Here is a 23,003-nt window from a genome sequence, read left to right as displayed (position 1 = left end):
AACGCTAGTGCTCACATTACCACTAAAAGCATGCATGAGCCCTGTGATACTAAATCCTACATCGCCTGCTGAACCTGCACGTACACAACCTTCTATCCCTCCTATTACTGAAGAAGCAGCACATTGTCAACACAGATTTTAACTCTGATAAATCCAACGGTGCAAGAGCAGAATGTAATCAAAAACATGTGGATGAAATCACACTGAACTCTAGTTAGCGTAAGTAGTGGACTTTCCTCAAAGGCTTTTCTATGCTGATTCTAGCTAAAAAACAGCACTACATGCAGTTTCATCACTGAGCCATGCAGCAGGAAAGGATCTGGGGGTGCTGCTAGTCAACAGCTGGCTGAACACGAGGCAGCAGTGGGCCCAGTTGGCCAAGAAGGCCAGTGACATCATGGCTCGTATCAGAAATAGTGCAGCCAGCAGCAGCAGGGAGGTGATGGTTCCTCTGTACTCAGCTCTGGAGAGTTGTGTTCAGTTTGGGGCCTCTCACTACAGAAAAGACATTGAGGCCCTGAAATGTCCAGATAAAGACAATCTGTGAAGGGTCTGGAGCACAAGTCTGATGGGGAGCAGCTAAAAGAACTGGGATTGTTCAGTCTGGAGAAGAGAAGGCTCAGGGGAGATCCGACCGATCTCTACAATGACCTGGAAGGAGGCTGGTGGTGGTGGTGAGGTGGGGGTTGGCCTCTTCTCCCAGGTAACTAGCAATAGTAGGATAGTAATTAAGGTAATAGCCAGGGGAAGTTCATTTTGGATATTAGGAAAAATTTCTTTACAGAGGATTGTGAGGCATTGGAATGGGCTGCCAAGGAAGGTGGTGGAGTCATTGTCTTGGTCGAGGTGTTCAAGAACCGTGTAGACGTGGCACTGAGGATGTGGTAAGTGGGCATAGTGGGGATGAGTTGACAGACCCAATGATCTGAGAGGTTTTTTCCAACCTTCGTGATTCTATGAACTGAAACTTACGGTGATGAGCTGGTGACAAGAGTTACAAATGAACTTAAAGTGAGTTAGATGCCCAACATGCACTCAGGCATATACATATAAGCATATAAAAATGTAAACAATTTTCGATACTCAACTGAATTGCTTCAGCTGTCACACATGTTCTAACTTGATGAGAAAACCCAACATAGAACTGCTGTTTCATTGAAGGGTTGCAATTTTAATAGTATGTTACTGTTATAAGGGGTAGTGGCTTTGTCTTTTTCCCTATATCCCCTCATTTCATTAACATACTGTTTCAGGTAACTAATTTCTTGCCAAGTTCATAAAAGGCTTCATTAAACAGCTGAACTGACCCATGCCGAAAGCTGAAAGGAGGGGATAGGGCTATATGAATGAGAGTAGGGCAAAGAGCCTCTTACCCTTTTTGCTGTAGCAAGTCACCAGATTAGTTCTTGCTCATCAAATCAGTTTTTACACAGGCTATAAACTATTCAAATGAATCCCTCTATGAAGTCCACTGCTTACAACAAATGTCTAATAACGAAGGACAAACATTTTTCCCAGATTCACCTCTGAAAAGGCTCTAAAATGGAATCCAATTTTATTCACTGACCAACATTAGAAATACTGTGCATTAAAATCACAACACCAGAAAAAAAAGGGAAGCTGAAATAAAAGGAAAACAATTGCACAATGTAGCTAGGAATATTATATTCTTTTATATATAGAATATATTATTATATTCTTTTACCGTGAAAATTACTGGTAATAAATCCCCAACTCTGTGTTATTGCTTCCTTGAAGAAAATATTTAAGGTGGTTTACAATATGAAAAAATCTAGCAACATTCTTGCAAACAAATTATTATAACAGTAAACATCACTCCATGTAACTATCAGAAGACAGCTAATAATCTTCAAAGGATTTTTTCTACATTTACAAATCAGAAGTCATGATTGGTATAAACAGTGTGTAAGCTGTTATACTACAGTGCATATTCATAGATGCAAAATAAAAATGTGGAAGCAAGCCATATTTTCTACTTCTACATACCTATGGCATAAGCAGATAAGTTAGTTTTTGTCACTAAAGTTGATATAAATGAAAAAAAGCACGTAATTATTTATACTTGAATAAAACAGCAACATTTAAACCATGCATGCAAAGTTAATGTATTATGGATTTTTATCTGTAGGGAACATACATACACTAGCCAGATATTACTAGCTGAATCAGACTTCAATTCTGACATAGGACTACTTCATTATACAGCACTGAATAATGAAAAAGCCCACACAACTTTCATTAATCCAATGTTAAATAAATGAATTTTACTTTGGAAATAGTACTTTATCAAAATAAGGAGTCTTAATACTTTCATACACTCTAATATATTCTGACTAGCCTTGCTAACCTAGATTCTAAATCTCTCCAACAGCAGTTTGCTGAGTAAGACTTATCTACAGATCTATGCCACTTTTTAACAAGATCTTGCTTGCATGTGCTGAAGGGCAAGTCCCAAGATTCAGATTCTTTTACTGAGAACTTCCTTTCTTGTCTGGTCAAAATGAATACCTGTTTCTGTGTCAATTTTCTAAACCACAAAGCTCAATATAATGGCTTTAAAAAGAAAATCAGTTTGATGAACACAGGTTTCCTACCAGCCACAAGCTGTTGAGCTTTAATGGAAGTTGCATTACAGGAACTAAACTGTTCCATCAAACTCTAAATAAATCATGAAATTAGCACAGTAACTAGGCAAAAGTCTTTGATTTCTATACTGACACATTGTATTCACAATAATATTTAAACAACTTTAATCCTCTAAAAGCTGCAAGCAAGCTGCATATTAAAAGCAGAGTATAGTTGCATTTAAAGAAAATGGAAGTGTTAAGGAAAAAACAATAAATGTGATTAAAACACAAATATAAAAACTTTGACTATAACAAATTATTTGTAGTTCTTCATCAACTACAAGCAAATCTGACACTACTGGTATGCTGTAGCCATTTTAGATTAAACCATTAGAAGAACTGAGATTTTTAGAATGAGATTTTCCTTAACCCGAGGGAAGGGGAGGAAATAACTCAAGAACTCACCATAGTCCTACTCTGGTTTTATTGCAGAAGTTCTTCCTCTTTGGTTTGCTTACTAATTCTAGAAGCTAATCACAAAGCAAAGCGAGGAGAAAGGTGAGAGAACAAACAAAGGAACCCTGTCCTACTGATTCATATTTAAGCAAACAACGATGGCTCTCACTAACTGCACAGTTATGCCTCTCATCACTGCTTCTCAGAAGGACGACTGATGGCAAAATGCTGAACCCTCAATGAGTTAAGTACTCTCATGATCACCAAGAAATCAATTTGTGAAGCTTCAGGGAAAAGAAGCAGCAGATGTAGAAAGGCACTACAAATACCTTCACTTCTGAGTATTCAGTAAGTCATTAGACAACATACCAATATCTGGATTGAAGATTTCTTCCACAACCAGTTGAAAAAATTCTTTGGAAACACCTCCTTCATCTACCCCTTGCTCTCCTTCAAATTCAACATACAATTGCTTCTTCAAGTCTGCAGGATTTTCCATGGCAATCATCTCTAGCTATTAAGTGAACAGATGTAATTATTTAATTAGTACATCTCAGTGGAACATCAAGTAACTAAAGCAAAATCACCCTCCAGATCTAAGAAGAAAGCATGTACAAATCACAACTTAAAATATACCAATATTAATGTGAAATCACTTTAAACATGTAGTAATTCGGGAATTTCTGTAGCAAGAAACTTATGAAAGATGAGATCTGTTAGCCAGTTAAGTCTGCTAGAGCTCTCTATTGTCATTCTTTTAAACACTTCAAGTCAGTCAGCATTAAGTTGGATAAAAATCACAAAAACAAATATGAAAACAAGATGTATTGCTGTGGTAACTGAATTCATCTGACAACAAAAGACTGCAGTTTGATCTACATAACTGACAACTACATGTTTTGTGAATACACACACATTTTTTGGAAGCTTCACGTGATAACTTATAGCAGAAGACAGAAGACATGCCTTTATAAGGTGACCACATCTCACTAACAGTGTAGAGGTGGGAGGAACAAAAACAAAAAGACATTGATATTACTCAAATCTCCTTTCCCCCTGACCCTAAATGAAGAAATCTCAATTCTCTTGTTCTTTTGTCTTCAGCAGCCTTAAGCAGATCTACGGCATTTCTTCCTGGGAAGCATAAAGTCAAACAGAAGGGATGTTTTACAGCAAAAGGTTTCACTTCTATATACAAACTGTTACGGGGCTGTAACACTCTTTCCAAAAGAAATTTGTCCTTTCATTAAACAACAAGTTAAAGGTTTTATACCTGGCAAGAAATAATGCTGTTTGAAATGTAAGTGTACTAAACTTGTACAGCATTATTATATTAAACATATCTACATGCAGAAGAAAATTCAACAGCAGTACAGTTAAACAAAGATGAACCTGAACGTTCCTCTATGAAGAATTCTACGTTGCTGACCGTAACTGTCAAGTGTATTTACCAGTTTGTGTTGTTAGCATGCTGAACCATTTCTTTTCTATTTCACTCCCCCAGCTTATCCTCACAAACACCAACACACTCCTTAACACCCCAGAATTTTACTATGGGAGTGTAAAGGAAAACAGGAAGAAACAGGATAAAGAAGGAAGTGACACCAGCGACTGAGACATCAGGCCAGATGAGTGACAGAGCTCAAGATGGGTGAAGACTTTGAAGCTCCTCATGCAAAAGGAGCATGTGGAGAAAGCACATCAACAGGTATTGAAAATTAGTATCAGGAGGGGTAGATACAGGGTACTTATATATAGCCCATAAATAGGGTAGCTCCACTGATTATAAAGCAATGTTAAAGAAATAGAGGTGACCCACAGTGAGTGAGATCAGATTACTAGATGAGATATATATTAAGATTTTTTTTTTTACATGGAATGTTGTAATTTGGATATGTACCATCTAAAGCAATCTCCCCATACAGTATTCAATTGACTGTCACTGGCAATGAACTATTTTAGCTCCTAAGGAGACTAAAATAACATGCTTTGAACTTCACCATGTTTTTAACAAACAGTATTTCTTCTATAAACCCATGCTGCGATTCCCTAACTTTGATATTCTCATCACACGTTTCCCACAGTAGTACAGCACTGCATCTTGCCTTCCATATCAATCTTTTTAAGTTATACACTATACAGATGTGTTAGAAGAATTTTGCTTCTGAACAGGACAAGCCATGTTCTAAGTAAAACAGACAGTCATTTAAATAACATCGTAGTAATTTTCAGATCATAAATACTGGTTATACATGAAAGCTGGATAGACACAAGTGGCACTAATAATAGTTTTTTTTTCTTCCCAGCCCATGACTTTTTTGACTGTATATTTGCTACCAAATATCAAATTACTATTTTGAAAGTTTTATAAATTCTGAGTTCTGAAAAAGCACGTATTGAGTGTGGATTTTTGTTGATGCAGCAATCTCTTGCCATAACAAAGATTCTCATGTCAGGAAAGCACTGCATTTATCCTTAGTTCTTTGGCTGAGAACTAGACTGCAACGAGCAACATAAAAGAAAAGTAGTAAGAAAGGGGAAGGAAGCACTCTTAGTTGATCAGTGCTGGCTGGGTAGATTGAAACACTGTGCTGGATATCTGAGAGGAAGTCAGATAAAGGATTACCAACAAGCCCATATTTGAGTTAGTCTAATGTTCCTTGAAGAAGATTTTATAACCAGGACAATGTTGCTAAGCTGCTCAATGGAAAGTCACAGATTTAGCTGCTCCTCTGAACATCCGTGTCTCCCAACTGATGCTTAACAAGAAAAAAAATGGAACTTGGTAGAAAACAAACATAATCAGAGAGGTCCTGAATTTCAGCATAACTGTGGTAGTGTTTCTATAGCAAGGAAGTATGAACGTTAGCTTAAAGGATTTATATATTTCTTTTTTAAATAACCAGATCTACTTCAGTCATGTTAACACAGATACTGCTGGATCAACCCAATCTGAGTGCATGTGAGTTTCAGAAGCTGACATTTTCTTCCAGGATCGTTTAGCTGAACATACGAAGTTACAACACGTTCCAGCAACTTTCCAGAAAGCATAATCCTAAGCTGCATTTCATGATCCAGATATATGCTTGCCCACATTGCTGGCATACATCAGTACAGTCAGAATAAGGACTGAGATTTTCAACTGAACACAAAAAACAATAAGTCTACAAGGACACCATAAAGCTCCTGGAATACTTGGTGCCTAACAGTGTGAGAATCTGCACGCTGGTTTTAGTATTCACACAGTTTTTGCTCATTGGCAGAGTCATTTACAAGTGGCTCACTGCCTACCAGCTGTCTGAATTCAAAACAAGATTTGTCCAAGTGAATTTCTACTCTGCAAGGAAGTACCAGCCAGAGATACTAGCTTGCTGGAGGAATCCACCACTGCAAATCTCACCTTGTAGCTCATACCTCTTAAATTACTGCTACCTGAAAATAAATCCACATAGAATCTGTGCAAAAAAAAAAAAAAAGAGTAAACTCAGAGGAAGAGGATGAAAGAAGTAACTGTTGGGAGATGAAAAGGCAGAAGAGGGGATTTAAGGATAAGCTTTTCATTACCACCACATCCATGTAACATGACTCAGTTGTATTAGAGCTAACCTCTTGAAAGAAATGCATTATACACACAAAAAGCATGTCAACTGCTTTCTAGGACTGCAAACTGACCTCTCAGCTCCCAAGTGTGAGAGTTCTGTAATAGAAGTGAAGACTAACACTTTACCATTTCCCCTCTCAGGAATCTTCAGACTAATGTACATAAAAATAAGTATACTGTAAGCATACAGTACAAAGTCTGTTTCATTAAGCTAATTTCAATAAAAAACAAAAATAAAGGTTCAGTGGCACACAACAAGCAACGAAATTGAACCACGAGTTTATACATGAAAATTTTACTTAGATGTATTTATTCCACGGACAACTACAGTTCTCTTCATAGAAAGCAGCTTTAAGTAAGTATTTAAAAGGTATTACTTCAAATTCTCAGGATAAGCAAAAAATCCTACTGTAATTAAAAAACACTGGTGTTCATATTTGTTTTAATGAAGTCCTAAAAGCAGGACGTACATGATGAATTCAAGTTTAAATATTGAGAGCAAACCAACTTGACTGATTAGCAGAGATCTGTAATCAAGTCCACTTGCTCAAATAAATTATGAAAGCTGATTGCTACAGTTGCCTTTAAAATATCCAGTACTATTAAAAATATGATTAGGATCACCTCAACCTCACTTCTTTATAATCAATATTCTTAGAATGACTTCATCATGAAATGGTCAGTTGTTATGCATATTGTAAAAAATTCTGTAGAAAATACCCTGTAAAAACACTGGTATAGTGACATGAGTATAAAATTACTTGTTATTCAAATGAATCATGGTATTCAGATCAACAGTTCATTGAATACAAATCCTGTAAGTAAAACAAACACAGGAAAAAACAACAGCAGTGCAAGAGTGAAATATTAGAAGTGGTATTACTTACCTGTAACTTCAGCACTGAACAGATTTAAGACTATACTTTCACAACTCAAGACTTGGCAAAATCTTTCTAATAGTTTTCAATGAGATCCTTGCCAAGTTCAATATCACACCCTAAGCTGCAGCTGTCACTGATACAAACCTGCACAGTGTAGCTTTCACTTTTGTACTGTGTGTTTCTATGCTAATGCTGATGGCATCAAATCTGTCTTTGACCTGTAGTTCCAACTGTGAGCGTAGTCAGAGACACCAAGTCACTTCTACGATTGGGACATACTCAAGGCTTCTATCCTGACTTATTTCACACCACTGAAGCATCAGGAAGTGGAAACGAATTGTGAAAATTGTGACAAGTACTTCCAAATTTGTTACAGGAAGCACTTATAGCAACAGCACCAGTTTTTAAACTGACAGATCAGACAGCTGCTGAATAAAGCACAAGGCAATAGCACTGGGCAGTATTTCCCTGACTAACTTGTCCTGCTACCTGCAGATTTACACCTTAGAGCCTTCTTGAGGTTTGTGTGGGTCACACGAAATGCCTGCACTTATTAGCTCCTGATAGAGCCTTCTTTCATGACTGGCAAATAAGATGAATAACTTCAAGATACACTGGAAGCATTATGTCCTTGAACACTGATAACTCTTATTGTCAATAAAAACACATTCGTCATTTAAAGGTGACTACTGTATGCTGTATTATTACTATTATATTCTCTCTTAGTATTTTTAATCATAGTTTACATAGAATCATAGAATTGTTTGTGTTGGAAGGGACCTTTAAAGGCCATCTAGTCAAATTCCCATGCATGAACAGAGACACCTACAGCTACATCAGGTTGCTTATAGCTCCATCCAGCCCAGCCCTGAGTGCCTCCACAGATGGGGCATCCACCACCTCTCTGAACAATCTGTTCCAGGGTATCATACCCTTACAGGGAAGAAAAACAACTAAACCCAAAACAATCTTTCCTTACATCCAGTCTAAATCTCCACTCTTTCAGTTTGAAACCAATGGTCTGTACAACAGAGTGAATCTTCAATCATCACCATTTCTTGAATATAACCCATTTTTCACTTTTGAGAAGTGCTTGGGCCATGCTTGTTTTTGTTGACCAACACCGTAAGTTCAGCTCACTGTTTGAATGTAAAAGCATTCAATTTTTCCTTTATTTTCTGTCTCAGAATAAACAGTCTACAATTTCTACTTAGGTTTTTGACAGAGTAAGATCACAATAACATAACATGTTTTGACAGCTTAAATTAACAACCATTACAGAGTCCATGGCAACTGCCCAGGCATGTATTTGTAGACTGCTGGACAGTGCTAGGGCTGCTGCACAAGCATCACAAATGAGTATGTTTGACTCAAATCACCAACAGCACAGTAATGTTTGCTGTGGCCCAGCTGAGCTGTAAGAACTCACCAACTAGTTGCTGTCCATGAGCTAAGTTACATTAAACACTTTTTGACCCCCAAAGATTTCTTCCCCACCTTCAGTATGAGGAAGGTCTGCTTCTTATCTGCTAGCTCTTACACTGTTTCAGTTCATCCACTCCTGAAGAGAAAGTACTTTACTCTTTTCCATTATTTAAGTGTATCAAAGTTGAAGAGTGTCAACAAAATAAACTGTTACTTTAAGGTGACAAAACTTAACTGGACATAAAGTAAGCTTGATAGATAATAAAACTACAAACAGATTCTAAAAAAAATAGATCAGAAAACAGGTACACAGGAGAGTTTAAACTTACAATAGCGTATTCCTCATCTGCCTATTACAAAACTATGCTTTCAGACTGAAGCCATCTTTGCATAGCAAATTCCCCTCTTCGTTTCCCCCAACCGGTACGCTAATGCAAAAATCTTCTGTGTCAATTCATAATATTAACAATTCCTGAGAAGCAGCTAAACCACTGAGAAATTCAGATGTATGCTGCAAATCAAAGTAGGAGCTCTTTCAGGGCTCTCATAACTGATCTTCAGTAGTAGTTGAAAGTCAAAATAGAAATAGCTGTTGCATTAGAAGCAAAGTCATATCTTCCCCAAAGTCTCTCCCAAATACACTCCCTGTCTGACATGTTAGCAACATGCTTTAAAAGCAAGTTTAAGTTTAAAAATTTACAAGGACTGTTTCACTTTTAACAGAAAACAAAAATGGACTTCTGAAAAATAAAAGCTTTAAGCAAAAAACTAAGTGGAGGAAAAGTTCTGAAATTAAGGGGCAAGTTCAAGGAACAGTGTTTACCGTTAAATACTCCTTGTAGTTTGTATTCTGCACAACTCCCATCTTCAAAAAATGCACGATCAAGTGTCTTTGTTTTACTTTAAGAAGCTAGCATATTCAGAAACAGGCTGCTCTCACAGTTCTCAGGTACTAACAGTTTCTACTTCCCCTTTCTCAATCATGTTATTTGCACCAAATAGCAACGAGGCTTAGAAAAGTGAGAAGTTCTACTTATCAAGCAGTCAATCTTTATATATGCTTTGTACCTAGAAGTCCAAGTCCTCAAGAATAGCACACAGCTGAAAGGCTTTAATTCAAACACCCATATGGAAAAGCCCCGTTATCAAAAGATGATGCAGCCCAGAATTGAGAGAAAATAAGAAAGAATTTGGCCACTCTCTTCATCAAGATGTAACAGCACAAAACCTGTTTGTGAGGGTTAAGAACTACCTTAAACTCCTATGATGGCAAGTGCTCTGAGATGAACATTTCAGCCTCCAGCAGCATATTCAGAAATTCAAACTTAATACAGCAAAGCTATTTGAGATTCTTGCTGAGGAAGTCTAGCACACAAAATACTGAATTCACATGTAGTCTTTTTCAGTTAGTCAAAGCCTGTGTAGTCTGTGACAGTCAAACGCTACAAACCTAGGTTCCAAGTTGCTGCGCGACTTACCCGCACGAGTGCATCATCTATGATGTGATCACGTCTCACTTTAAGTCGTAAATATGGGTTGAGCTGCTGTCCTTGTACTAAGCTGTAGAGCACAGTTATGCGTCGTTCACTGTACATCCGGATCCTATTGTCATAATACAGTCCCAGGTTCTTAGTAACAGCATTCAATATGAAGGGACAAGTCATAAAAGAGAATTTATTTTCTGTTTCTACTTTGAAGAAAGTGTAGTCTTTGTCCATTTCTAGAACATCATTCAGTGGTTCATTAATAAATTCTTCAAAGGGGATAAGTGGTTTTCTGCAATCTATAGTTTTAACACCAAGTTCAGTTTCCAGTGGGTCCACTCGAGGACCTTTTTTATTTCTTCTTTCCTCACCCAACAGCTCTTGAAGAGTTAGTTCACTTGATTCCGGGATGGGTTCTTCATCTTCCTCTTCATTATGATCCGTATCCACATCCCCTCCTACTACATTTGCATAGTAAACCATTTTCAAGCACTTGGAAGCAGCAACAACAGCATCGTCATCATTCACTAGGTTACGACTGTTGAACTCGTTGCTTATGACTTTGTAAGTAATAAGCTGCTGAAACGTCTCCATCATTCTCCGAATTTGGTCTGCTCTATACTTAGACCACAATCTGACCAGTTTTGCTTGAGCTGCAAGGGGCAGCTTGCTCATTGCTTTGCAAAACAACGGCAGAGCCATTTCCAGATATTCTGGGCTATGAAGATTGCCATTCTCCATAACGATAATAAACAAATTCAGATAGTTAGGATCCCGAGAGTATACATTATGGTAAGTCAAGTCACATTCCACATTAGGTGACAAGTACACAAGTGCATTTAAAAAGGCAGTTTCTATTTTTTCATTAGAAAGTAATCTATCGTAGACCCGCCTGACTGCTTCAATATCTACAGACACTTCATCAGGGCCTAATTTTTGGAGGTTATTATCTCCTTGTGTATTATCACCTATTCTTGACGATGAAGATGATGACGCGCCTGAATCTTCTTCCATAGCAGCAGCCGAACAGGCAGCTTTTTCCTTTTCATCTTCATCTTTGTCTTCATCCTTTCCTTGAAGAGACTTGAGCTCCTCCTTGGTGTGATGCTTGGCTTTTCGGAAACTCTGTACCAGTGCTTCAGCACTGGAAAATACTCTCCCAATCACTCGGATTAAAGGGGAATAATCCTCTTTCTCTCGACATAGTTCAAGAATTTCATATATCTTGTCTTCCGTTAGAAAAGTCACATCTATAACAAGAGAAAATATTATTATTAATTGTATTAAGATAAAAATTAAGAAGATACTGCTAACGTGCTTTACACGATAAAGATGATATTATATCATCAGCACATGTTAAAAAAAATAGTGTCAGCACTTTATAAATTCAAGACATACCTGACTTTCATTAGCACAATAAACCACAAACTCAGAATTCTTTTGTATACCATCTTATTTGTGGATGTTGATCAGAGAATACGCTGTGATAGAAAAACTGCCTTGCAGTTGATCGACTTCATCTTGCTTGATAGTATTAGATTGTCTAAAGAAGAGTAACTAGAGCAATCAGCAAGATGTTAAAACCTTAAAAGCCTAATAAAAAGGCTGTGTGAGACAATACCAATGTAAATCAGTACAGATAATGACACACAAGTCATTATGCTACCTGAACTGTATCAACTTTTTTCCAACAGACCACATAAATGATCCAACTTACAGATAAGATTTTTAAAAGACTCAGTAACTTATTTTGTTGAATATTAGAAATAAGAGTATTAGAAATAAATAAGAAATTTTATGAGTTCTGCAATAGTTTTTGCATAATACATACCTGAAAATCATTCAAAAAAAAACCACAACACAGGGTTATAAGTTTATGCTGCCTTCTAAATTACATGCACTGTTGGGCATGTGAGTTATTTGTTCGTATGAATAACAGCGGAACATACTCATCAACATGCTATTCAGATAGACAAGGTGGTTTACACATCAACAGTGTGGTACCTGTCTCCCATACTCTGTACTCATTTTAAGGTCCTCTTGCTAACCCAAATCTTTCTATCTAGTAACAAGTGGGAGAAAGCATTGGTTCCAGTTTTCTTCACTTCTCAAACAGCACCCACAAGGGCTCTTGCACCAGGTGATTTAAGAGTAAGATTACCACCAAACACACTGGATATACTGGTGTTGCTGATAGATACAGTGATGTGATGTGCGTTCTTAGATATGCAGAGATACTACTACGCAGACTGTTTTCATTCCATCTTAATCAGATTCTTCTAAACTGGTACACAGAATGAAAATCAAATTTGTAACCACCTCTGCAGACAGTAAGCCTATCACCTTTATATAGACAGTATACGTTGAAGTATTTTCAAACGTTATTGCCTGTATTAATGACTAGTTGGAATGAACATTAAATTAAAAATATAAACTAAATCATGCAGAGAGACGACCTATTGATTTTTTTGCAGAGCCTCATAACCATTCTTAGAGCACATGTAACATAAGCTTAATCTTTTCTGTCATGCTACTAAGATTGACTTCCATTAAATATGAAGACAGCAGAAAAAGCTTCAAAGCTAAGATCTGTCCTGTTGAATAAACAACAGCAATGAAGATATTATAAAAAGATTAAATCCTAGTACTCTTCCTATTTTTATTTTCTGTAGTGCATATATAAGCAGCGAACTTGCCTAAAATAAAATCTGCCTCTCAGATTGTTCAGTGCCATAACTTTTGAAAACAAGGACTACAGCCTCGAGTTCACTGACAAGAGCATATAAGTTATTCATAGCTCAAAACATTACTAATAAAGGTTGATAATTTAATAGTTACACATTTTAAATTCAGCAGGATTTCTCCAGTCATTCTTTTACATGCTTTTAATATTTAAGAAACAAACCATGTGCTACTTCTTGTTAAAATATTAAGTGTTACCACCAGCAGTTTCACAACAGCTTTAAGTCATATCCTGAGACCATGCTCCAACTGAACTGCTGTGTAAGGGCCTGTCCAATTTTACTTTATAGCAGTGATCAGCATGTGACATATCTACATCAGATACTGACTGGCTGGAGAACAAATCCAGCATAAGCAAAGGTTCCTTCTAACTCCAGTGACACATCTGAATACACGCAGTTATTTGTGCCTTCTCTCACACCTTCTACTACAACTAAGTCTTCTAACTATGTAAACATAGTTCCTTTCAAACCTTGCTCTCATTAATACCCATGACAAATCCATACACAAAGTCAAATTTTAGCAGGGATCCAAAAGCAGCACTTATCTTCCAATTATCAGTCTGTTCCCAACTCAATATACTGGCAATCAGAGCTGAAGACAAGTTTCCAGGCTAATTATAACACAAACTTTGAAATGGTTCTTTTTTTATTTCACTGCATTTCTGATCTATATTTGTTTGTTTTTAAAACAAATTCATTATTTCCCTTGCTTTTTCCTTCCTCTTTTCAGAATGTCATCTAAGCGATTAGTGACATGCTGGCTGACAGTCTCCAAATAAACCTTTCCTAAGAGATAGTAATTCTAGCATTTATCATTACAGAAAAGAATCATAGAATGTCCTGGTTTGAAAAGGACCACAATGATCATCTACTTTCAACCCCCTGCTATGTGCAGGGTCACCAACCACCAGACCAGGCTGCCCAGAGCCACATCCAGCCTGGCCTCGAATGCCTCCAGGAATGGGGCATCCACAGCCTCCTTGGGCAACCTGTTCCAGTGTGTCACCACCCTCTGAGTGAAAAAGATAATTTAAATAATTCCAAGAGGCAGTTCTTCTAAATTATTTGAAATTTCCAACCCTGTGTCAAGCATAAAAGCAAGCCACATATCCTTTTTCTCGGCTTTCTTAACTTTGAATGCAGTTTTCTCTGAAACATTTGTTGAAGGGTCTTTAAAAACAAACAAACAAACTTGAGTGCTAGATCACTATGTCCATACAGCTACAAAGACAGGTCAATATTTGTGATTTGACAATGCACAATGTTTGAGTCACTGCCTTAGACAACAGGCTGCCTTTGGATGGATTGCAAAGATTCTTACTTACCTATGTTGCAGAGAGATGGTAGGGCAGGGGTAAACAAATGAAAATCCTGTATGCACACATCTCCATTCAAATACACAAGACTAGGTCTGTTTTGTGGTTTGTCTCATAATGTGTCTCTTGCCAGTCTAACACTAACTAGCTCCCTTTTCCCCTCCCTACTGTTTGCATCTTTGCTTACTCAGATCATAGATAATTTGGGGACATATCCTCATATCAGCTAAAGATGAAATTAGTGTTACTACTGACTGCAGCATCTCAGGTCTCCTAGAACAGTTACATTTCACTGATGATTTCACAAGTCTTTCTCCAATTCTCTGCTGTGAATGGTTTCACATTCTGTACTTAAATTTTTTTCATTTGGTAGATGGATTTTTTTTTGGATGCTTATTTTTAGGCAACAATCAAGGTGTCAGCTTACATTGTGGTCTCTTTCTGTCTAGTGTTCTCTTACCTTGATTTGCAAATAAATAATCTGTCTAGTAGTCATAACTGGAAGGTCTGGCATTCAGTAAAAACACAGCTTCACACTAAAGGTTAACTTTTGTACAATCACAAGAAGGGTATGTTCTAAAGCCATGAATAGTCCAAAACAAATCTATGTAAGACAGTCATAGGTTTATCATCCCTATTTCTGCTGAAAAAAAAAAAGTCCACTAAACAAGCATACCATCCATCATTTTTATTCACCTGTTATAATTCCAGTGTTTAGAAATATCTGAAGTGCAACTCTTACATCTCATTTACTACAGAGCAATTACAAAATTGGTTAAAGTAGTCAAACTAATGCAGGCATACAACAGCACTTAAGCAAAATCTCCATGTTTGCAGTAATCTCAGAAGCAAATGAATGAATGAATTCATCTAAGACGACAGACCGATTTTGGAGATGCAGGGAAGATCCAGATTTGGAATCAGTGTTCAGCATTCATCCAGATATCTCACATGATCTGCAGTAAAATATTTAAAGGCTGAACACTGTATTTCACCTAAGAAGTCAGCAGAATACCACCACACTGGAATCTGCTGGTTTGTACTTGAGCATACTAAATGTGTTCTATTTTATAAGGATTCCAAAGTATCATCTTACCTTTGAAGTCATCTCTTGGGCCTTGCATTTCCTTCTTGTTCATTTTTCTGTCAGTGCAGGAATTGTTATGGGCACCCTTGGAGTTGTTTTCTAGGTAAGCTGAGCTCGTTCCTTTCTTGGAGGGATGAGGATCACAGAGTTTTGCATTAATCTTATAAAGCTCGAGGGCCTTAATGGCTGCTGCATTGTTATCCATACGGAGAAAAGTTGGACAGGAAGCACAAAATTCATTCGTGCAGGCTTCATTTCCACAGCCCTCAGTTAACTGGTGGTAGTAGCGCTCTATTAGATGCTTTGCAGCTGCTCGCTTCCTGTAGCAAACATTCAAACAGTAAGTACATGGATTAGTAGAGCTTTCACATACAAAGCTCATTCAAAGCATCAGCAAGGCAGAGATTAGTCAGGCACTGAAACACAAGATTTCTGAATCAGAGGGAACATCAGGAGATTTCTTTAAATGCAGGACTTTCATCTTGACAAATGCAAATGTATTTAACACAATTTCATTTATGGGTCCTCTGAAATAAAAAGGTAAATCTTGTTTACACACAGTTATCAGCTTTACATTCTAGTGTTACAGTGGACACAATCTCAACTGGTAAAAAAAAAAAGAGCAGTTTAGATGCAAAGCAAGGCTGAAAGTAGAACAGAACTGGATTTACAGGTAATCAACTCTCTGATGCATAGAATTGAGAGGTACAGTTGCCATTGAGAGGATAGTTACATGACAAATAATCCAGGCATTTATTTAGTAATAGTATCAATAAATACTATACCAATAGGATATAAATCCTTTAAAATGTGTTTTCTCTTTTAATATACAAGATTCCAGATGATCACAGTTATCTGATATTAATCTGTTATTTAAAAGAGTAGGAAAAGCATTACTTGGTTAATTGAACTGCTGACAAAACCATGATTAAAGATGAGCTCAATAACCTCAGCTTAGTGAAGTATATGGCTCTTGAACAGCTATTTGCCAAATTCTCCCCTTCCCCCAAAGTAACATGTGGCAAGCACGTATTTTGAAGAATTACAACTGTATCTCTATATTACTCAATGTGCCTAGTACTGTACACACACAAAAACATCCAAATGGCCAATTACTAGAGCTACATGTTTACATGCAAATGGTAAATAAAACAACTGAACGCTACTGCTGATTAGGACAGAAAGAGCTACATCCAGCACCAAGAACACTGTATTTCACTGTATTTTCAAAACAAAAAAATTCCTACTATTTTAAGAAAGCTAGTTATGAAAGCAAGATATCAAATAGAAATAAAATTTCTAACATTTTGGAAATGTCTAATATATAGGTCTTGAATGCAAGTTTAGCAATATGCTACATGTCTAAAAGTTAGAAGGTGGGAAGAAGACATAAATCAGAAATTGTGACAACTGAAGTTGCTTTTTCCAGAAGTTGATGCATGCACAGATTCTCCATAGAACAAGTAAATAAGAACTGAAGCCTCAGACCTGCTGGTACTACTCAGTACCTGCTGTGCCTAGCCATTAACATGGGTTGGTCAAGTACTAGAGTTTCAAAACAGTGGCTTCAGAAGGGGAAGTGTCCTCATGTTCTTAAAGTAACTACTGAGGTGTATGTTATTCAACAACAACACCTCTGTTCCTTCTCTATGATCATGAGATCTGTAAGAGCAAAAGGGAAGAAAATCACTACTCCCGATGTCTACCTGACCTAAACTTTCCAAGAACAGAATAAAAAAGTTTCCATGGTGCCCCGAGGCAGAGTTGGAAGATCATAAAGTAGAGCAGCATCAACACCATCAAAGCCACTACTGCACAAAGGAATAGAATAGCTTTTTCCTGATCTGAGGAAAGAGTTCCAGCCTCTCCAGTTTTTATATATTTAGTCGGAGGCCTGTATCTGTGTGCACATGCTTACAGAATGGCAGTCACATCCACATGAGCATTTTAGTTTTATGCTCCCTTATCACACTTTTCTTTCATTTTATTTCTCCACTGCAGCCTACATGTAGGCCACAAGCTCTTTGCAGCACTGTTTTTCCTGACCTGTGTAAAAACCTACAAACATTATAAGGATTATTTCTCATAAGCTTCTCTACAAGTGGGCATACATTTTCACCTAGAGCAGCCAGAATTGTTACTCATATTAAATCCACTGTGAAAGGATGACCAATTCTCTACAAGAGAGAGCTTACATTTTCAAGCTGGATAAGTTGCTAAAGAAGCACGCACACCTTTCCAGCTCGTGTAACATTTTAACTATTTCAGTATATAAATGCTGATTACATTAACAGTATTTCATTACATCAAACACTATGTTTTAATCAGGTAATATCTGAAATACTAAGGCACAGCACTAAGATTAGAGTTGTCTCTAACAGCTGACATCTAAGGAGCTCTTTTTCTTTCCATATCCATCATGATGGAAAGCAAAAAGCACAGAAATGGCATTCATGAAAACTAAAAAAACACTGCAGCACCCTTTAAGCTCCTACACAGAGGTCTAGCAAAGGGTAACTAGTCCCTTACAAATTCAATGGTTAGTTTACATTAGCACACATACATAGCATAGCTCAGACTGCAGAGGCTGACTTACATGCACCACACTGCTGCTGACTATCTGATTTCAAAACTCACTTGTACGTGCACAGTTGTACACATTTTATGGACTGCCTTGAGGATAATTTCCCACACAGTAGGCCTTGTATAACCTTCTTAAGCAAGACACTATACTTTGGTGAGGGCAAGAGCCTACTGTAATATATGTAACTTCTTCCTTCCCCAAAGCCCAATAATTCCACAAGCACATTTTCCATTTTAAAAATTAATATTCACTGACTTACTTATGCAGTACTTAAAAAAAAATAAAAGAATCCCTATAGGCTGTTCTTTAACTAATAAAAAGCCAGATAAGTACTTCACATTTGTAATTGAAATGCTGCCAAATCTGTGGGGTAGCAAAGAAACTTCTACTACTGAGCCTCTACCTTCCTGGAGATGTTGGTAAAATAACATTTTGAAGCACAGAATGATTTAGATTGGGAAAAGCCTTCAATATCAAGTCCAGCTACCAACTTGGCATACCAAGTACTATCACTAAAACATGTCCATGTGGCTTATGGACACGCCTCATGAATACCTCCAAGGATCGGGACCTCCACTATTTCCCTGGCCAGTCTTTTCCAATGCTTGACCAACTCTCTCAGGGAAGATCTTCCAGATACCCAGTATAAACTTCTCCTGATACAACCTAAGGAAGTATCCCCGCATCCTAGCACTCGTCCCTGAGAAAAGAGATCAACATCCTCCTCCTTGCTGCAGCCTGTTTAGGCAGCTGTAAAGAGCGATGAGGTCTCCCCTCAGCCTCTTCTCCATGCTAAACAGCCCTAGTTCCCTCAGAGACTCCTCATCAGTCCCACTTTCAAGTTCCTTCTGCTGGATGTCTAAAAGACATATAAAACAAGGAACTGAATGTGGTGGTTCAAAAGTTTCAACGCAACACATCTAATTTGCATTTCTCAGATATCTTTAGCTAAATACAGAGAAATGCTACAAACATTTTTGCAACAGAGGAAAATAGAAAATTAATAGGTTGAGTAATTATACTACGCTTTGGAAATAAGAATACCTTCAGACCCAAAGCAGCTGAAATCTTACATACCAAAGTGTAGTTATGGACAGCCATCTTTGCGAATCTGAACGCTGGTTTTTGAGAGCGTCTTTCAAATTTCGCTTGTTTTCCTTCTTCTGCTTAATTAAGTGTAATAATAGCGATGCCTGAAGAGAATTTTCCAGTAAAAGCACTGCCCACAAAGCATGCCTGCTCATCAAAATGCCGGAAGTTCCACCCAGAGCCGGAACTGAGCACCACCCCTTGGTTCCAGTGATGTTATAATACCTTCTGCCCACTTCAGCCAAAGGCATCTCAGCTAATGTACGCCTGCAAACACACGCATGGAGCTCACATTTCCAAATCCTAATCCTTTCAGCATGATGTACCTCTCAGGCAGTGAAAACCCAATAGCTGGGTGCAGACTTTGACTCTCTGAGTGAAGTGGGGGTCACCCACCACACATGCTGGATCTGATGTGTCTCCAGGAATTGTGTGCTGAAAGAGTCATATGACTCTTTCATCTCAAGATGTTCATCTCAAGATGAACTTGAGAACAGAAGAGTCTCCTGGATATATGGAGCAATGCAGAGACAGCTAGAGAGATGGTGTCACTAACATGGTCAGAACATCCCTCAGTCTTACCTCACAAATTACTTTGTTACACTCTTATTTGAAGAGCATTCATTACTGCCATTTCTTTTGCTGATTATTAACTAACTCTAGGCTCAAGAAACACATTACTCCACAGTTTCATATCCAGGTTCCTAGCATTTCAATATTCAGTTAGCCAAGAGATTTAGAGGTGAATAAGGGATTAATTGCATCCTGGCTTTTCAACCCAAGCAATATCAGGAAAAATGCCTTATTTTTAAATTTTTCTGCAAAACAGATCTGAAGAGATTAAATAATTGTTTTGCAAAATCAATTATTAGACAATTACTATAAGCAATCATCAAAGGTAAATGAGACCAACTACAGACATGATACTTCTCTATGATTTAAATGCTATGCTTGAGTTTACAGAATTAATGCCTTTTCAAAAGATTGAGAAATACAATCTTAATAAAGAAGCCCATAAATGAATTTAACTACAAAGAAAAAGTAACTTGAATTACTATTAATAAATAGTAATAAATAAATAAATATGAATAAACTTAAGCTTAGGATTAAATAGAAACTTAGAGTGCCTTACTCTCTTTGAACAAATTTGTTATTGAAGACAAAAGAAGGAAGTACAGAAGTATCATCAGGTGTTAGATTCCTTTTTATAAGTTTAACTGCACAAAACATTTCAGTAGCTCTCCAGATTTTATGTTATTAAGTAAGGAGTCCTAAATACTAATACTCTGTACTAGCTGCAAGGTCAAGAAAAGATCAATTCCATCCTTAATGGAAAGAAGTGAAACAATAAGCATACTTGCAGGAGGCCTTCGGTCTGTCTCATATTCAGAAGAAAACAAAGTTTTATCAAATATTAAGCAAAATACACTATTTACTATATTTTGTGTTGTTTTCCCTCTGTCAAAAACGTCCTGACATTCCAAGCAAATATAGTTAACCAGATTAAACTCCATGTTGTACTGTAAAAGCTCAAATGTGTAAGGTATGATATTTAAACAGTATTTCACAGCCCTCCAACTGCAACTCACTAACTCACTAACAATAAAACATATAGACTGTTTTCTGAGATGCTGATTCTAATCACCTCCTTCTAGCCACTGCTGTATTCTAGTAGCAAATTTGATCAAAAATAAACTACTTTACAAAAAATATTTAGAAGACTGACTATTGCAACATACATCTAACCTACAGAGAAGGGACTTAACTGCTCATCATCATGTACTCTCCTTGCACAACTCCAAAGAAAGAGGCCAAGTACAGTAAACAGAACATCACACAACCCTATTTTCAAGTTAAAAAGTTTCTGGAATTTTTACTAAGTTTGGTTTCATGGCAGAATTCTTTTACTGAGTTCATTCTATTTGACACTGTCCTAAAACAGCGACCATGGTCACACAGATACTAACTGCAGGTAACATGGGATTGAAGACCTAAGCAAACACTTCAGCTCTTATTTTAAGAACAATCTAGCATCTACGGATTAGAAAGCTTCAGCTTATGCAAATCCAGCTCTCCTCTCAGCTATGAGGAAAATAATTTAAGGCATTCCATGTCTAAAACCCTCTAGGGTAGCACTGGTATGATGAAACACTAATACAGTCACAGTTCATATTTGCAATGGCTATTAATCATTTTTCTGGCATATTTTGGGAGGCTGAAGAATTTTCCTTTTGTCATTCTTTTAGGGAAATGAACCAGCTACAAAACCTACCCCAATGTCAGATGACTATGCATTACATCTAACTGGCAACACTTTAAGAGGGGCAGTGATATCTGATGGCTTCAAAACCAAACAGACATTTTAAAGTTTAAAGCAAACCATCCACAAGACCAGAAAGAAAGCTAAATTATAGAAAACTATCATATCAGAATACCCAAGCCTTGCGCATGACAAATGACAACATATGACAGGCAGTGAAAATACATGAACTTAAGAGCTGTCAATTTATTCTTAAAGTAAATGAACAAAATTTAGTCCTAAATAGGTTTTTAGAATGCTGCACTAATCAATGCCAGATATGACTGCAGTTCTGTAGCAGGAGCAGACAGCAGAAGGTGCTGAAGTTGAGAATGCAAGAACTTGAATGGATGCTAAGGGAAAAAAAAAACATAAAAAAATAAGACTCTGAGCTAACACCAAGAGGTTCATTAGGCAAAAGGAGAACTTGAAAAGCTTGGGATAAGTAAGACACTCATTCATGTAAGAATTTGCTGCATCAGTCTGAAAGACTTGGATTTTCTTTTCATTAACACACGTGAAATGCATGACTATGCTCCTGGTATGGAGCCTTGCAATGCAAAATACAAACAAATAAAGCAATTATATCAGCCAACCAGAGTAAAACAACTTGTTATTGTGCAAATAGAATGCTTCCATAAATCCCTGCAGTCACCAATAAATTAGAGGCATATAAATAACATGGTTACTATTTTAGCAACACTGCAGGCCTGCAAGTCAAACTGTTATTCAGCATGCCATTCCACCTTATGCAAAGAGCAACTATGCAGTGGGATTGCAGAAATTCTCTGCAACTGGTGACATATACATCACACCACATCTTGATATAGTCCTAAAAACTTTTAAGTGTACTATGTATTGAGGCTGTATATGAGTAGTAGGTATACATGGATCCCTATAGCTTGACTGGGTAGTGTAAATTTTAGACACAAAACCTACGCAGTCAGAGCAAGTCTGATCATCATTCTGCACACACAAAACAAAAAACACCTCAGCTTTTATAGAAAAGCTGCAGATGTTAATTTTTCAGGTCCTGTTTTAGGGAGTAAAACATATTGTCAAATTGCTAGAAGAGAAATATAGTTGGATTGGCTCTTCTTTCTGATTTATCCCCCGTCTTTACATTCATTTCATTTCACACCTGTCAGGGTCCTCATTACCTTACTTATTTGTTTTTGCAGTGGGTAAAAAACAGCAGATCAACTGATAACGTCCAGGGAAGGCTACAGCCAAACAATTGCTTAGGCCAGGAAAACAGAGAACCATAACCCAATTTGCCCCAGGATCACTAAAATAGGCTGCTACATCAGCAGAAGACATTATGGCAGAGCCTTTGCCCTGCAAACCTCTGGCTGACACAGCTGTCAGTTACCTCACAAAACCTGTACTCTTATGCAAACAGCACTTCTGGTGCAGGTTCGCATGAAAGAGGGCAAGCAAACTTGCCAT

The 23,003-nt window shown here is 37.3% G+C and overlaps 1 protein-coding gene across 6 annotated transcripts in view; it reads right to left on the bottom strand.

Moving 5' to 3' along the window:
- Positions 1-23,003, bottom strand: part of UBE3A (ubiquitin protein ligase E3A) — a 50,062-nt gene that overhangs the window by 5,691 nt on the left and 21,368 nt on the right. For 5 of the 6 annotated variants that reach the window (XM_031605263.2, XM_031605265.2, XM_031605264.2 and 2 more), the window contains 3 exons: positions 15,592-15,902; positions 10,430-11,685; positions 3,414-3,558 (listed from right to left, as the gene is read on the bottom strand). In XM_031605263.2, coding sequence (XP_031461123.1) covers positions 3,414-3,558; positions 10,430-11,685; positions 15,592-15,902 — 1,712 coding nt within the window. Of the gene's footprint in view, positions 1-3,413; positions 3,559-10,429; positions 11,686-15,591; positions 15,903-19,243; positions 19,947-23,003 lie in introns of those variants that run through there. The other variant, XM_031605262.2, reaches the window with a different exon arrangement.

This window comes from Phasianus colchicus, chromosome 1, assembly GCF_987193195.1.
Source record: "Phasianus colchicus chromosome 1, bPhaCol1.hap1.1, whole genome shotgun sequence".
In the NCBI taxonomy this organism is placed as follows: domain Eukaryota; kingdom Metazoa; phylum Chordata; class Aves; order Galliformes; family Phasianidae; genus Phasianus; species Phasianus colchicus.
This window is presented reverse-complemented; position numbering and strand designations above follow the sequence as displayed.